Source organism: Oncorhynchus keta, chromosome 8 (genome assembly GCF_023373465.1).
Source record: "Oncorhynchus keta strain PuntledgeMale-10-30-2019 chromosome 8, Oket_V2, whole genome shotgun sequence".
In the NCBI taxonomy this organism is placed as follows: domain Eukaryota; kingdom Metazoa; phylum Chordata; class Actinopteri; order Salmoniformes; family Salmonidae; genus Oncorhynchus; species Oncorhynchus keta.
Window position 1 is genome coordinate 6,898,667 of NC_068428.1, and position 18,325 is coordinate 6,916,991.

Below are 18,325 nucleotides of genomic sequence, written 5' to 3' on the forward strand. Positions count from 1 at the left end.
CATCGTAATAAATGACATTTTCCCACTAAAATGACGAGAATTCGTGAAGAAACAAGGCGCTATTCTTAGTTGTCCTATGCTGGTTGTTGGTGTATTGTTTGGCTTTGTGAGGAACTTGCGTGTTTATTGCCGGGGCAGAGAGAAGCGCATCTCACTCATGCTACCCTCTGACGTCACTGATGTGTCATTCGATATTTGTTGGCTTTGTGTTCACATTTTGTGTTCAAACGTTTCTATTTTTAAAACCAAAAAGCAGCATATGTCGTTGAATAAAAAACATTAAATCAACAAATCAGATCAGCGAGCGGAAAATGTATTGTTTTAGTTCATACCACTTTCTAATTTGGATTTGTCAGTGGGGTTTTTCAGATATCTCTTGAAAACATTTTGGGCGTTAGCCATATTTATCTGTTAAATCCTTTGAATAAGTATCCCTATTTGTTTATAATGTAGGCCTACGTGGATTTGAATTGTTAATGCCTACAATTTAATAATTTATTCAAAGATAATAATAATTTGCTTAAATTATAGTCTTAAACCCCATTACAGGAAATATTTAGGCTACATTTGATTGCTTTTCAAATAAATGACTCTTATTGGAACGAAAAGTGCATTTAAAATAATTTTATTTCGTCTAAATAGACAGGATTGCCTTGTTGCTATGCTCAAACAAAGACACCCACATGTCCAACTATGGGCATTATACACATCTTATACTTAAAATGTTCGCCTATAAAAATGTCTATTAACGAAGTATATAATTAAGTTACTTTCTTTCACGAAATCAAGTAAAAATGTGCATACAATTGACTTCAATGTTTCCCTAGTAGACACAAGTAAAGTACACTGTGATTGAAATAAAGTCCTGATTGGCTGGTTTGTTCTAAACACGTTAAATGAATGAATTAACATAAAACATTGACCTGTTTGCTTGTAAAATGATGTTAGCCTCCCCAACACACATTTCCTTTCCAACAGCATGGCCTGGCCTGACCCATGGCTATGTCAACAATGTTTCCTTTTTCCTAGTGGTGGATATAAAAAAAGCGAGGGATTGCTGGCTGGAATGCATGAGTTAAAACATCGAAATAAACCCCCCACCCTTAGCCCTTTGAACTCTATTGACAGAAATGCAGGGTAGAGGGGAGGCAAAGCTTGGTTGGTGAGGTGTGGGGGTTGGGTGGGGTTGGCTAGGGTGAAGGAGTCCACCAAAATCTCTGCTTGGGACGTTGCTATTGAAAAAGCTCTGGAATCTCGATGTGGAATTGTTTACCGTCTGTGAAAGTGGCATTAAACTGTATTATGAGGATCGGATCATGTTTGATCAGTTGGTTTGGTTTTAGGCTAATCAATAATTGAGATGACATTCTTATTTTCAAATTGGCTTAATTAGTTGAGTCTCTTATTAATCACTGCACGTGTTTATGTTCATAAGCCTTTATTATGAGGTTGGACTCAGAATCAACTTTATTCGCCAAAAACATTTACACGTAGCCTACCAGGAATTTGACCTGTCGAAATTGTGCCGAAAACAATAAGAATATACAGACAGAATATAGACAAAACCTACAGAATCTACAGATTACGTTTCGACTTGTTTTATACAGCATCAACGCTTTTATAATGTTGGCCTTGGCAGGGAATGTGAACCATACAGAATCAGAATGTTATTATTTTAGCCTTCAAAGGATAGCCTAAAATCCTAATAGCCCACGCTTGTGGATGATTACTGATGCATTTCAAATGAGGATTTACCCCAGTGTTTTACCCAAAAGGCTCAGACTTTTCTCTTTCCATCTACATGGTCCGGCACCCGTGGCTCAGCGTGCCGTGGCTCTGGCGGACCTCCTCTAACTTGGAACCAATGCAAGGCTCTGGGTACTTTTCAGCTCTCATTTACATAATGGTCAACTGTGATCTTTAACACCTCACAAATCAACAGTCTTGAATGATTCAGGGGTGTTGATCGCCACATGTCTTTAGTGTCAAGCCCCTGATGGAAACACGATTACACTATAGCTTACGTTAATATAAAACACTGGCGGCCCACTAGTGTGGGGTTAAGTCTCATTGGAAAAGCACCAAACATAGCTCTGTTCGGTCAGAAAAAGCCCTTCCCAGGATATGAGTGAGTCGATAACATCTGACACCGTTGACCGGCCCTGTGACCCAAACCATCATTTTTGTGGCCACTGTGGAGCCCTCCTCACCGCATCTTCAAACAGAGAATTTGCGCGGGGGTTGGGCAGGGCCCGCCTTTGTTGGAGGCATGAGGTAAACTCGTGAATTCCGGAGGGTGGGCTCTTTGGTGTTGCTTTGCTGCTGGTGGGTGGGGATGGGTTGCTGTTGATTAATTCCTTCCCAACGTGTTTTTCCCCTTTGACAGTTTTGCGACTGGATATTGACAGAGCTGATAAATTGATAGTGCGCGTGCGAAACATCAGACTCATGTTTCCAGCCATACTCTCGTAGGCATAACCTACTGCGAATAGCCGCGGGGCGGGAACCCGTTTGTGGGTAGGGGTGCTGCGATATTCTTTTGTGCCCTTGCACAAAAGGTCTATTTTGGTCAGCTGATACAGGACTAGTAAAGGCCCAGCGCACCCCCCAAGTACCCCTCTTTTTTTAAACTAAATGTATTTGAGTGTTTACCAGTATGTATTTGTAACTTGAGTCTGATAATTACATGTACAAAACAGTTATTACGGATGATACTTGTGGAATATACAAATACTTGCTTGATATATATTTTCTAGTTTCTTGAAATACTTTGCAAATGCAACTTATTTCTATGTGAAAACTGACAACAACTCTTACAATTCCAACTATTGATTTCTGAAAGATACTGTTCTTAATTAAACTACCTTTTTGGTAAATCAGAGATGTTTTGCCTGCCCTACAGATGTAAAGAAGTCTACATCGGTCTACTAATACTAGTAAAGGCCCAGTGCACTACGTTTGTGATATTTATTTTTTCTTAAACGATATATATATTTTCCCCCGATTTTTCAGGGGGTGCAGCACCCTCAACACCCCTAGTTCCTGCAGCTATGTCTGTGCGGATGTTGTCCATTGTTTGATTTGTCCTGAATTTTAAGTTCTGAAGGATCACACATGCCACCCACCCCTCAATTTTATCAATGGACATCTTGGCAGTGTATCAGGCCTTTATAACCATACGTATACCACTTAAAGTTAACCAAATAATTCATAGGCTATAGCCTATACTAGATTTGTAATTGAAGTCTTCGCCTACACCTAATAGTTTCTGCAAGAGAAGGAGGAATATAGGGCTGGTCATGTGAACACGAACTCAATGTAGGCGTAAATACGTTTCTAAAATGCATAAGGAAACTTCTATTTACTCAAAGGTTAATGAATACAATCTTTAGGTTATTATTTGGCGATATGTTTAACGAATGAATTGACCATTTTTGTAAATTCAGCAATGAATTATGTTCAACAAACAATTGTAATCTATCAATTTAAAATAAACCCCCCAATTCCCAATCTCATAATGATTAGGGCTATTTTACCACATGTAGCCCGCTGAATCGAGCTCACAAAGGTAGGAAAAATAAAGTAATATAGTCCTATAAAAGAAGCAGAATAACATATTTAATATTTACTGCACCAGATGTTTGTTTGCGTAAATATTTTTTTTTCAGTCTTTATATTTCCAATGTAGTGCATTTAGCTGCTGTTAATCAAATATGACATTTTAGAAATGGTTGATTTGGCTATTAAAATTTGCATTGAGGAGTTGAAAACAAGGTTGACCATTGCAAAGTGGACTGCCTACTGCCATTCACACGACTCTCTACCGAAGTTGTAAAATGTTTTTGCAAGATAATGGGTATGTGACCTAGTCCATCCTTTTATAAAATAGTGTTATTGTGAGGACACAACTGACCACTGGGACCTTATAATCGGTTCCGAGTCCGTTTCCCTCGCTGCACTCCCTCCCCTGGATCCGTACTGAAATTAGCAGCAAGAAAGCATGTCATTGACAAAGTCACGTGTCTAGAGGCACAGCCAGCAAGCTAGCGGATGAGAAAAGGTACGAGCGAGTGCAAGCGCTCGAAGTGGATTAAGTGTGGAAGGGATTGAAGGAGAGACATGACAAAATATCAAGAGGGAAAGCACGCACTACCATGCGAGCTAAATTTGCGACCGCTGGAATAGAGGATGTCGGATTAATGGTGACTATTATAACCCGTTTTCGCAGAGGAAGCTTTTCGATTGGGACTTTGGAAGAGAGGGTCCGCGGGGAAACATGGCCGAAGGTTATTCTGCAATTATTTTCTATTTTTTTGCGCTTACTTTTTATTCTGATGGTATTGAGTGGATCTGCGAGGCACTATTGTTATATATCCTATATGTTATGTACCGCCCACGATTATTGGCATGTGAAAATATGCCTTGGGATCTTGTTGGAGCAGTTTGTCAACGGTAAAGAGCGTATTCTGCCCAACTGGGGCTTGCATGGGGAACCATGTGTGTAGCCTACACCTGCCCTTTGAGTTTCATACAATGCTGGTTAAACGTGGTAGATGCACGCAAATATGCTCCAGAATTTAAAAAACGGTGAGCATGCATTTGCAAAGGCAAAGCGATCAATTGCAAATCGCTGACCGTTGTGTAGTTAGAAACCCCACAAGTAGCCTATTTTACACCACTTTGCGTTTATGTTCGAAACATTCTACCATGCCGCCAGTTCACGCTTAGGTGATCTCGAAAATCGTTTTGCTGGGAGAATTGGAGCAAAGACGAACCTCACACAGCGTCCAGTGATGGGGGCTATTCAACAAACTGGGCTCCATAAAATGTGTTTATAGGATACTACTCGGCCTACTATACGCGCGCACGACTATAAGGAAAATAGACTACCTGGGCACCTTCTACACCTTTTTATCAATACATACTGTATTTAGCTAACTACTTTCATTTGACTTTTAGGAGGGGCGGTTAAAGGTGGCGCAGAATACACCGCCAAATCGGCGGAGCAGGAAGAGCGGATTCTGCCCCAGCCTCTGTCGGGAGCAGGCCACTGCAAGTGGTTCAATGTTCGAATGGGGTTCGGATTTATATCAATGACCAGCAGCGAGGGAAGCCCCCTAGACCTCCCTCTGGACGTATTTGTCCACCAAGTAAGTTCCCCCGAACGAGAAAAGTCTTCCACGTTGATGTTGTGCTGCTGTGAGCTTGGGTTGTGGGCATTGGGCATCTATCTACCTCTTTGGCTCAACCCTCCACCCCATAGACTAGGTTATAGCCTACTCCACCTTGTTAATGATAAGTAATGTTTCAATAGGCTAGGTCAAGCAGCACAGGTCTATCCTTTCTAAAAGGGTAATTACTGGATTTTAATTCTACAAAATCGGTTTATTAGCCTGTGTCCATGCGTGGCAATAACATCACGTGTTAATGCGAAATAGTGACACATTTTTAGGCCAGTGTTGGTTGCAACATTTGTATCACTTAATGATTGTGATATTGTAACGGTTCACGTGTGTTACTTTTAATTTTATATATATATGGCACACAAAACATGCTGTGGGTTTCCTTAGTGACACGTTCCCTCCTCGTTCACTTCCCCTTGAACTTCGTGGAGGGAGAACACCAGTTGTATGACAGTTTTGTAGTTTTTCTATTGCCTCATGGACAGGGAGATTATGCTTGATGGCCCACCATGTCGGAAAACGTGCTCAAATACTTTGAGTAAGTAGCCTACAAGAAAACATACATCAATCGAATGAAACGGAAAGAAACATCCCACTCAGTCTAGAAACACACTGTGCTTGTTTTTGTTGACACTAAGTGCTAAACGCTGTCATTTGAGTACTCGTACAATTGCTTCGTCGAAAGTTATAGCATGGATAGTTTGGGTGTGTAGATTTTCATTCGAGTTCATATTCTAATAACCCATCCATATTTTCAGCTGATTCTGTGGCCGTTAAATAGCTATTTTTTACGGTCCAATAATGTCGCTTTTAAAGACTCAAGAGGAGAAACGAGAAGGGAGTAGTCATTTTCACCATCTTATTTTCCCACACGGTTTGGCGGTGGAGGTGCATTTATTGTGGTCTCACGGGAAGTTATTTCATTGAACTGGGAGAGAACATTCTGGTTCAAAGATGTAAGCGCCTAGCACGGCCCCAACCGAAGTCTTGAAAACATCTGTCAAACACGAGTGAGTAACGAGAGAGTTTACAATGATGAATGGCGCAGCTTTAAACTGCTATGCTGCAGCTGTAGCTGCTACCATTGAGGTCTCGTGGTGAATTTGGGCGAACATGTTTCCTTGTTGCTGTTGTGTTGGCTACTCCCATCATCACTAACTTTTTCATGTGGCAGCACTATATGCTCTGAAAACGGAACTCCCAAGTCTTAAGATGTATTTCAGTATTTGCATGCTGGCTAAGTTCTTGGTTCATTGATCAGTTATTTATATTGTCTCCCTAGTAATATTCAAATGATTAGAGCGCCATGCTGGCATATAGTATTTTATTTTCATGTACTGTGTGTGCCTGTGTCCTGTTGATATTTCAGCAGAAGACATTTATGTTAAGAAACAACCGAAAGACACAACTTGCAGCACAGTAGAAGACAATACACCCTGTTGTTCATGCAGTGTACTATATTTTCCTTTGCAGAGGAAATCCAAATGAGCAGAATAGGTTGAGAATTCGAATCAATCATAGCCATTAGTGGATATGTCAGATGTACCTACTTTAGCCTTGCAAGCTTCCTCCCTGCCAAAGATGTGTGCTTAGAGAGAGAGAGAGAGAGAGCCCTGCTGAAGTCAAATAAACATTGTCTGGCGTGCAGTTTCTTAGCCTGGGCCTGAGCACAGAAATAAATAGAACACCATTGGGCTATTAATAGGCCTATGCATTATAGGCTCTTGTATCTCTATGGTACAGATTTAGATGTAGACATTTCTTAAACGTTTTCATGATCTAAATGTAGAGGAATACACACATTCACAAGATAATAATAATAATGATTGTTATGATGTTGATAAACCCCTACAGAATTCTATTGAGCCATTTCTTATAAACGCTCATGATTTTAGAAGAACTGGCTACTTATAGCCATACCAATCGTTATGTTTATAAGGGTGTTGCATCCTGCAGAATTCTGTTGTCTTTTGTTGGAAATGTGCGCAATCTCAAAGTAATAGCAATCATTATGATGCTGATACTGAGAAGAATAATACATACTTTTCTTAGAAATGTATATGAATTTCAATTGAGAGGAACACATTCATAAGATATAATTCTGTGCAGTCTTATAAACGTTCACGATCCAATTTTCGAGGAATACTCATTCATAATGTTGGAATTACTACTGTAATACTGTTGTTAATGATGACAGTGTAGTCTTTGAAATGTAAATCATCAACTACCAATGAAATTGCCAATTCAGTAGGGATGTGCATTTTCCCTTTCAAGATGATTCAACACAAATCTAGATCCATCTCTGATACTATTCACAGGAACGATCTGTTTTAGTTTGAAGTGATTAGGTTCGATGCGATACTATTCGATGCCCTAACATTTGTTGCATAAACACATACATTTTCCATTCGAAATTCATATCTGCTGATGATGGAGCTCATGAGCTGGGCCTCTCTGAGCTGGGCTTCTCTGAGCTGGGCTTCTCTGAGCTGGGCCTCTCTGAGCTGGGCCTCTCTGAGCTGGGCCGGTCTGAGATGACTTCTGTGTGTGTAAATTCTGTGTATGTACAATGTTGGCACCTGAGCTGAGCCATAAGAGAGGCATCTCCCACTATCAGATTAGGGGGTGCAATGTAGCCTGTTTTTTTGTCTCCCCATTTTGGTTCTGAAATAACCATCACCCACAAATTAACTTGTCATTTTTGCAGATTAAGTGTTTGACTAGTCAACATATCAATATTTATATTTGACAAATGTAGCTATGACATAGCCAATGAATATATAGCACAACTTTGGATTTCACCCACATCTCAAAATCAAATGGTTTTGACCATTTGGAAATGTTTCCGTAGAGATCTTCTTTACTCCTCTTGCTTCGGCCATGCAGTGCACCTCACAAAAGGGATTGCTCATTATGAAATGATCAACTTTACCCTGTATATCTAAAAATGACCATATACACGGAATTGTTTTAAGCAAAAACTACCAAAACTGTTGGTGATGGTGAACCGGAACAATCAAAGTAAAATATATTATATTATATAATATTATATACCTGTTTAGCAGGTATAGTCAGATAAGTTGGCTCTCCAGTAGCTTACTTTTTATTCCAGTAAAACACAATGTACATCAGGTTATCACTCAACGAATAAAGCACAATTTCATGCAAGCCATTCATGCAAGTTGAAGGTGCCTCGCTGATGTGCAAGATCCAGAACAGGCCCCCTACCTCACTGTGGTCAGTGCACAAAACAACTATATTATTGAAAAGTTTATTGATGGGACAATTTTTTGTTTGAATGCATAAAAACCTATCTAGAGTTTAGAATGTAACCTTGTGGTAGGGTTGATCGGGGGACCATGTATGCTTGTTTTTCAGTTGCAGACATGCCTGATCAGTTATATGACGTAGCCTCAAAGGTTGGAGAGCTGACACACACACACACACACACACACACACACACACACACACACACACACACACACACACACACACACACACACACACACACACACACACACACACACACACACACACACATTTACTTTCCTGTTATGGGGTATTTCTGTTGCTTGCTGCTTGGGAAGATTGTACCATTTGTAAATATTATCTCCAAAGATAAAGACACATTTTGTCCCATGGAAAAAATATCATTTGAGTGCAAGATTCAGATTGGGCTCCAGTTTGTGACAATGTGTGATAATTTTCTATGCATGCAGGAATGATTGAGATAATGAGAGGGGGAGGGGGGGGGGGGGAGAAAGAGAGATAAATTAAATGTGGTAGAGACTAAAGGGGGAGGTTAGGAAATAAGAGAGAGAACAGGGAAAGAGAGAATGGTGGAAGAGAGGGGATTGGGAGGTCGGGAGTAAGAAAGGTAGTTAGAGGGAGAGAAAGGAGAGGTTATGCAGAAGAGGGAAAGAGGAGGGGTTTGAGAAGCAAATGAGGGAAGGGGCAAGGTGAAGGACGGAGGGAAAGGGGTGGGGAAAAATAACAGGAGAGTGGTAGGAAATTCATTTGTGATGGGGAAGTAGATTAGAAGAGGGATAAATTAGTGATGGGGAATTAGGTGAGAAGAGGGAGGAAGCGGGAGAGAGATAGAGAGGAGGTAGAGAATAAGAAAGAGGTAAAGAGAGTGGGGGAGAGAGAATAGAGGAGAGCGAGAAAGAGGAAGAGAGAAGGATAAAGAGGTAGAAAAGGAAGGAAAGCGAGAGGAGCTATAGAGAGGTACAGAAGGGAAAAGAGAGAGAGGAACAAAAGAGAGTAGGTAGAAAAGAATGAGAGATAAAGAGCTCGAGATAAGGAAAGATACAGAGGGAGAGAGAGAGGTATAGAGAAAGAGGGAGGTAGAGAAGAAAAAAGAGGGAGAGGTATAACGAAGGAGACCGAGGATGTAGAGGGACAGAGAAAGAAAGAAATAATGAGCTAGTCCCATCTTGACCCCAGAGAAATCTTCCCGGGGGGGCCAAACATCATGGGGGTTCCCGTCCAATCACTTCCAGTGTATGTGTGTGTGTGCAGGCTTCTCTATATGACCACTACTACTACCATGTGCCAGCGTTGCACCCGCACTATGACACATTTTTATTCAGTTTGTTTGTTTATTTCACCAGTGATGATCTATGATGAATTACATTAATGCATTTGCTCTTTTGGAGATTAAATGTAAGACTCTTCTGTCTTTGTGTGTTGCTTGAGCACCTCACATTTTCACGCTTGGATGTTTAGCTGGCACATCAATCAACCCATTGCTATTTACCCACAAGTCTCTTTTGGTGTGTGTGTGTGTGTGTGTGTGTGTGTGTGTGTGTGTTTGCACAAGTGCATGTATTTTTCAGTTGCTTTGTTCTGTTCTTGCCAGCAGGTCCACTCCTTAATAATATCTGAGCACTTGGAGATTTTGGTTTTGTCTGTATGCATGCATGTGTGTGTTGTGTGTTAAAGTGGGCCCCTAGTGAGATTTTCTTTGTACATTTATTTTTATTTAACCTTTTATTTAACTAGGCAAGTCAGTTAAGAACAAAGTCTTATTTACAATGACAGCCTACTTTAAAACCCCCCTAGCCAGACCCTCCCCTAACCCGGACGATGCTGGGTCAATTGTGCGCTGCCTTATGGGACTCCCGATCGAGGCCGGTTGTCATACAGCCCGGGTACGAACCCAGGTCTGTTTTGATGCCTCACAGGCCAGATATTGATCTCAATGGCGATGCAGTGCCTTAGACCGCTGCGCCACTCAAGAGGCCATTGAGATGAACCTCTGACCTGTGTCTCCATTTGGCATGCAAGCCCTACCCCTCCCCAGTCCCTGCCACAGACCCACCTCCCCCTCTTTACTTCAATGCTTAAAAACCGCAGAAGAAGAAAGTGGAGCTGTCATGTGACTTCCCGTCCATATATGGGGAATGTGATTGGTCATTTGAAAGGTAGATTGTGTGAATTCAAGTAGAAGTGGTGCTAGAGATGTTTCTTTCTATTGACATGACAAACAGACATGTTGTAGAATAGACCCATTCCACTTTTGGTGGGTGATCTGTTTTTTTGGTATTGTCTAGAACAACAAAGGGTTTGGTTTTGGCATTGCTTCTGAAGAAGCTTGGTGGATTTGAATGCGTTTTTTTATGTAACTGTTTTGTGTGTTTCTGTGAAGTTGTATGAAGTTAAGTGTTTTATTTCAGGCAAAACATTTTTGTTTTACTTGTTCAGTTTGTTTGCTTCTAGATAAGGTCCGTTTTATTTCAGCCTTTATTTAGAGAGTTTGAAAGACCCTTTGTTCTCAATGACCTAAGACCCGTGATCTTGGTTGATTTGTACGAAGTTGCATTTCCCTCAATGTTTAAGTTGTTCTAGTTTTTTTTTACTGTTGGTTGTTTTTTTTGATACATTTTTTAATGGAAGGAAAGTGGAACAACAAACTGTTAGTTACATTAGTTGGCAAATAGCAACACAGTAGCCTGTGGATCTTGTTTGTGAAAATTTTCCATGTTTTTAATGCCTGTCGTTTGTTTACAGGATAACATTATGATATAAATTATTGGTAGCATGTATTTGTAATGAGTTTTGATCCTATATTTACTTGTTGTTGAACCAGATTCCGAAATGCTGTTTTAATGCAACCAAATTAGCATTTAGCTAACATGTCACTACCATTCACCGAGCATTTAGCTAGTATTTACCTAGTATTTAGCTAGTATTTACCTAGTGATTTAGCTAGCATTTAGCTAGTATTTAGCAAGCATTGACCACAAGTCTTTATGGTTATGATCTTAACTCATCTGGAGGAAATAAGGCAGACTAGTTTATTTCTGTAGAAACAGGAAAAATATGGGAAAAAATGATAAGATAATTCATGGTTAATATAAAACATAATCCACAACTTTTAGAATTGTGTGTAGAAAGATCAAACCAGGAAATGTTCAATAGTTGGTCTGAAACTTCATTTGATAATAGGCAACCTGTTTCTAAAACCTCATTTTTATGTTAAGGAAGTAAACAATTTCAGTGTGTCCCTCCGGACCTCGTTGAAGAACGAATGTGAGGAATATGGTTTAGAAATATCTGAACTGCAGTTTGTATATGTACACAAGATAGCCAGGCCGGTGAATCGTTATGGAATAGCAACCTTTTAGTGGCAAACAATGTATAAAACCACATTTAATTTGTGTAATTTTACTCCTTTACTATTACAGATATATTTAGCTTGACAATTAGCTTGATTCTGAATTGAAATGCCACTTGTATTACATTTGATTTGTAGACGCGTTTAGATCAGGGTCATGTTCATTAGGCACCACATCGAAGAAAACTGAAACACGGAACAACTACCTGGACTTGTCCAATAAGAAACACAAATTGAAATGTTCTATTGCAAAACATTTCCTGTTGCATGCTATAATGCACACAACCTATAGCAGTAGGCTTCATCACGCTCCTGTTTGATTTGGTTTGAAGTGAGAAACTTTAGCTTTACAGTTTTTGAACAGTGGGCGATTTAAATGACAATTGAAAGACAAAAATAAATGCAACTCTATTTTCAATGTTGACCTGTGCTTTTTGCCGTTATTTTATATGTCTCCCATTTTCAATTAAGTGAATTCTGATTTTCACCCCACTACTACTACTATTGTATTCTTTCTCCCCAGCCACCTAACCTAGGTTCATTTCCTCCCTTTCTGATAAACCTTTAGCAGAATGATCTAGTGCTCACCAACCCCCTCTGATCAAACACAGGGCTGTTGTTGGTTTGGGCAGAGGGGAAACGGGAACACTCTTTATTGTTTGATGGGGGGGTTGGGTAGAGGTCAGGGGTTAGGGGCTGTAATGAAAACGTGCGGAGGAGGGCGAGGGTTGTCAGTGCGGTGAGCTTTTGGCTTTGTTGGTGGTTCGCTCTGGTGTTTTCTTCCCCCTCTTCATCTTTGGTTTATATGCATCCTGTTGGGTCATATCCATCTGTGACGATCGGGCCAGCTTTGTCCACTTAGCATTTCCTGTGTGTAAAAAGCTACTTAATATCGTCATCCATTCCCTTCTGCTCCTAGCCCTCCTCCACCACCCCTACACACACACTCACACACACACACACACACACACTGCTTCCACTATGCAGCTCCGCTCCATCCAATGATGAACACTCACACAGCCATGCGTCACCATGGTGAGACAAGAGGAGCAGGAGGTCTCATATCCTCTTCTCTCACTCTCCTCTCGTTCCACTTCCTGGATCGATTACTGTGACTGGTGATGACGATGGTTTGGAGGATGATGAAGAGGAAAGGTTATTTCGATCCAGGCTGCTGGGTTCATTGATTGCTGTCTCCATCTCAGTTTACACACACACACACACACACACACACACACACACACACACACACACACACACACACACACACACACACACACACACACACACACACACACACACACACACACACACACACACACACACACACACACACAAACGTTCTGAACGTAGGCTTATAAGCATAATAAGCACAAACACCTACAAATAATCAGGACTTGGTCTGAGTGTGTTTATCAGTGTGTGTATGATCTGTTGCTGAGTGATGTTTTCGTTCATCTATTTTTCCACCATTCTTTTACCAGGTATGTTGGAAGAGAACACAATCTCTTTTACAGATATTTGGGGAGAAAGTTAGTGGAGGGAAGAAGAGGACGATTTCATTTGAATGTGGAGCTGGGTATATTACATGGGTTGTTCTCAGGACAGACAGGCAATTGGGAGGAGTGTGGGGGATTGGTTGGCTGGTGTGCTCTCTGCCTGCCTGTCAGTGGGTCCTCTCTCTGTGGGGGGAGGGGGTTTCTGCCCCTGACCCAGGGATTTCTGGAGCTGACCTGTGGGGCTCCTAATCAAATGGGGGTTTTGTTCCAGGTCGTTCTTCGTCCCTCCTGGGCCTGGCCTGATCAGGAGTTGCTCCTCCATTGGAGCTGAATAGAATGCGCTGGTGGAATTTCCATGGGCTCACACCCTCCCTGTCCCCCCCACCCCCACCCCCATCTCTCTCTTTATCTCCTCCCCTTCTCCCTCTTGTGCACACCCCACCCTGTTCCAGGCAACTCCTCCATTTTGTTCTCTCTCTCTCGCTCTCTCTTTCTCTCTCACTCAACTATTACCGCCCCAACAGATCCACAGATGATGCAATCTCAATTGCATTCCACACTGCCACCTAAATGAGAGGTATACCGATGTGAGAATGCTGTTCATTGATTATAGCTCAGCATTCAACACCATAGTCCCCTCCAAGTTTTTTACCAATCTTGAGACCCTGGGACTAAACACCCCCTCTGCAGCTGGATCCTGGACTTCTTGACGGGCCGACCCCAGGTCTTGAAGGTTGGCAACGTAACTTCCGCCATGCAGACCGTTAACAAGGGGTCCCCTCAGGGATGTGTGCTTAGTCCCCTCCTGTACTCCCTGATCACCAGCGATAATGAGACAGCCTATAGGGTGGAGGCCAGTGACAACAACCTCTCCCTCACACCCCCATCCACATCGACAGGGCTGTAGTAGAGCGGGTCAACAGCTTCAACTTCGTCGATGTCCAAATCACTAAGGACTTAAAATTGTCTACCCACAACGCACTCAGTTGTGAAGAAGGGGCGACAGCACCTCTTCCCCCAAAGAAGGTTGAAAAGATTTGTCATGGGCCATCAAATCCTCAAAAAGTTCTACAACTTCATCATTGAGAGCATCTCGACTAGCTGCATCACTGCTTGGTATGGCAACTGCACCGCCCTCACTCGTATGGAACTATAGAGGGTGGTGCGGACAGCCCAGTACATCACCAGGGCCTAGCTCCCTGCCATCTAGGACCTCTTTATCAGGCGGTGTGAAATGAAGGCCCGGAAAATTGTTAAAGACTCCAGCCACCCAAGCCATAGACTGTTCTCTCTGCTTCCGTACAGCAAGCGGTACCAGAGCAACAAGTCTGACACCAACAAGCTCTTGAACAGCTTCTATCCTCAAGCCATAAGACTGCAAAATAGCTAACAAAATGTCTACACGGACTATCATTGACCTTTTTGTTGCACTGACTCTATGCACACTCACAGGACTCTACACACTCACTCACAGAAGCTCACACTACAACAAGCACACACACGCACATATAATCAACATATAAGCTGCTGCTACTCTGTTTATCATATATCTTGATGCCTAGTCCTATACACTCAGTGTCTACCTCTACTACTCCAGTATCCCTGCACTGCTACTCTGTTTATCATATATCTTGATGCCTAGTCCTATACACTCAGTGTCTACCTCTACTACTCCAGTATCCCTGCACTGCTACTCTGTTTATCATGTATCTTGATGCCTAGTCCTATACACTCAGTGTCTACCTCTACTACTCCAGTATCCCTGCACTGCTACTCTGTTTATCATATATCTTGATGCCTAGTCCTATACACTCAGTGTCTACCCCTACCACTCCAGTATCCCTGCACTGCTACTCTGTTTATCATATATCTTGATGCCTAGTCCTATACACTCAGTGTCTACCTCTACTACTCCAGTATCCCTGCACTGCTACTCTGTTTATCATATATCTTGATGCCTAGTCCTATACACTCAGTGTCTACCCCTACCACTCCAGTATCCCTGCACTACTACTCTGTTTATAATGTATCTTGATGCCTAGTCCTATACACTCAGTGTCTACAGATGCCTAGTCCTATACACTCAGTGTCTACTACCACTCCAGTATCTACTCTGTTTATCATATATCTTGATGCCTAGTCCTAAACACTCAGTGTCTACCTCTACTACTCCAGTATCCCTGCACTGCTACTCTGTTTATCATGTATCTTGATGCCTAGTCCTATACACTCAGTGTCTACCTCTACTACTCCAGTATCCCTGCACTGCTACTCTGTTTATATGTATCTTGATGCCTAGTCCTATACACTCAGTGTCTACCTCTACTACTCCAGTATCCCTGCACTACTACTCTGTTTATCATATATCTTGATGCCTAGTCCAAAACACCCCTCCAGTATCCCTGCACTACTACCTGTTTATCATATATCTTGATGCCAGTCCTATACACAGTATCCCTGTATCCCTGCACTACTACTCTGTTTATCATGTATCTTGATGCCTAGTCCTATACACTCAGTGTCTACCTCTACTACTCCAGTATCCCTGCACTACTACTCTGTTTATCATATATCTTGATGCCTAGTCATATACACTCAGTACCTACAGTTGAAGTTGGAAGTTTACATACACTTAGGTTGGAGTCATTAAAACTCATTTTTCAAACACTCCACATTTCTTGTTAACAAACTATAGTTTTGACAAGTCGGTTAGGACAACTACTTTTACAGACAGATTATTTCACTTATAATTCACTGTATCACAATTCCAGTGGGTCAGAAGTTTACATACACTAAGTTGACTGTGCCTTTCAACAGCTTGGAAAATTCCATAAAATTATTGTCATGGCTTTAGAAGCAAGCTTCTGATAGGTGTACCTGTGGATGTATTGCAAGGCCTACCTTCAAACTCTGAGCCTCTTTGCTTGACATCATGGGAAAATCTAAAGAAATCACACTTGACTTCAGAAAAAAATTGTAGACCTCCACAAGTCTGGTTCATCCTTGGGAGCAATTTCCAAATGCCTGAAGGTACCACGTTCATCTGTACAAACAATCGCACACAAGTATAAACGCCACGGAACCACACAGCAGTCATACCACTCAGGAAGGTGACGCGTTCTGTCTCCTAGAGATGAATGTACTTTGGTGCGAAAAGTGCAAATCAATCCCAGAACAACAGCAAAGGACCCTGTGAAGATGCTGGAGGAAACAGGTACAAAAGTATCAATATCCACAGTAAAACGAGTCCTATATTGACATAACCTGAAAGGCCGCTCAGCAAGGAAGAAGCCACTGCTCCAAAACCACCCTAAAAAAGCAAGACTATGGTTTGCAACTGCAGATGGTGACAAAGATCGTACTTTTTGGAGAAATGTCCTCTGGTCTGATGAAACAAAATATAACTGTTTGGCCATAATGACCATTGTTATGTTATGAGGAAAAAGAGGGAGGCTTGCAAGCCAAAGGACACCATCCCAACCGTGAAGCACCGGGGTGGCAGCATCATGTTGTGGGGTGCTTTTCTGCAGGAGGGACTGGTGCACTTCACAAAATAGATGGCTCATGAGGAAGGAGAATTATGTGGATATATTGAAGCAACATCTCAAGTCATCAGTCAGGAAGTTAAAGCTTGGTCGCAAATGGGTCTTCTAAATGGACAATGACCCCAAGCATACTTCCAAAGTTGTGGCAAAATGTCTTAAGGACAACAAAGTCAAGGTATTGGAGTGACCATCACAATGCCCTGACCTCAATCCTATAGAAAATTTGTGGGCACAACTGAAAAAGCGTGTGCGAGCAAGGAGGCCTACAAACCTGACTCAGTTACACAAGCTCTATCAGGAGGAATGGGCCAAAATTCAACTTATTGTGGGAAGCTTGTGGAAGGCTACCCAAAACGGTTGACTCAAGTTAAACAGTTTAAAGACAATGCTACCAAATACTAATTGAGTGTATGTAAACTTCTGACCCACTGGGAATGTGATGAAATAAATAAAACCTGAAATAAATCTTTCTCTCTACTATTATTCAAACATTTCACAGTCTTAAAATAAAGTGGTGATCCTAACTGACCTAAGACAGGGAATTTTTTACTAGGATTACATTTCTGGAATTGTGGAAAACTGAGTTTAAATGTAGTTGGCTAAGGTGAGGGTAAACTTCCGACTTCAACTGTAGGTTGTTACGATGTGTGTTCTGTCCTGTATTTTATTTTTTAACCCAGCCCATTTCCCCGCAGGAGGCCTTTTTGCCTTTTGGTAGGCCGTCATTGTAAATAAGAATTTGTGCTTAACTGACTTGCCTAGTTAAATAAAGGTAATAACATTTTTTGCGGAAAGAGCTTGCAAGAAAGGCATTTATTTCCCTGTACATGACAATAAATGTTTAAACTCTCTGTTCTGTCCTCTCTCTCTCTCTCTCTCACACCAACAGACAGACAGACTGTCTCTGTTCACTCCCTCCTCTCTCTTGCTCTCTCTATACACTTCTCTCTCACACTCTCGCACTCTCGCTCTCTCGCTCTCTCGCTCTCTCTCTCTCTCTCTACTTCTCTCTCTCTCTACTACTCTCTCTCTCTCTACTACTCTCTCTCTCTCTACTACTCTCTCTCTCTCTCTCTACTACTACTCTCTCTCTCGCTCTCTCTCATTCAATTCAAAGGGCTTTATTGGCATGGGAAAGCCCTTTTGAATTGAATTTACAAAGCTGTTTGTGCTTCACTGGTTGCTCTTTTCTTGTGGCGACTGGTCACAAATCTTTCTGCTGTGATGGCACACTGGTGTTTCACCTAATAGATACAGGAGTTTATCAAAATTGGATTTGTCTTCAAGTTCTTTGTGGGTCTGGGTGATATGAGGGAAATATCTGTCTCTGATTGAACATGCCCCGATCCACATCAACTGCAGTAGAGGGAGTCCCAAGTTTGAAGTTCCTAGGCATCCACATCACTGAGGACTTGTCATAGAGCAACAGCGTCACCACTCTTGTCAAGAGGGCGCAACAGCGTCTCTAATTCCTAAGGC

At 41.7% G+C, this 18,325-nt stretch overlaps 1 protein-coding gene across 2 annotated transcripts in view; it reads left to right on the forward strand.

Moving 5' to 3' along the window:
• Positions 1-4,013: 4,013 nt before the first annotated feature.
• The window catches only part of LOC118387177 (protein lin-28 homolog A-like), a 39,881-nt gene continuing 25,569 nt past the window's right edge, over positions 4,014-18,325 (forward strand). Inside the window, exons 1-2 of one of the 2 annotated variants that reach the window (XM_035775352.2) lie at positions 4,014-4,286; positions 4,960-5,150. In XM_035775352.2, coding sequence (XP_035631245.1) covers positions 4,277-4,286; positions 4,960-5,150 — 201 coding nt within the window. In that variant the 5' untranslated portion in view covers positions 4,014-4,276. The remainder of the gene's footprint in view (positions 4,287-4,959; positions 5,151-18,325) is intronic. The other variant, XM_035775353.2, reaches the window with a different exon arrangement.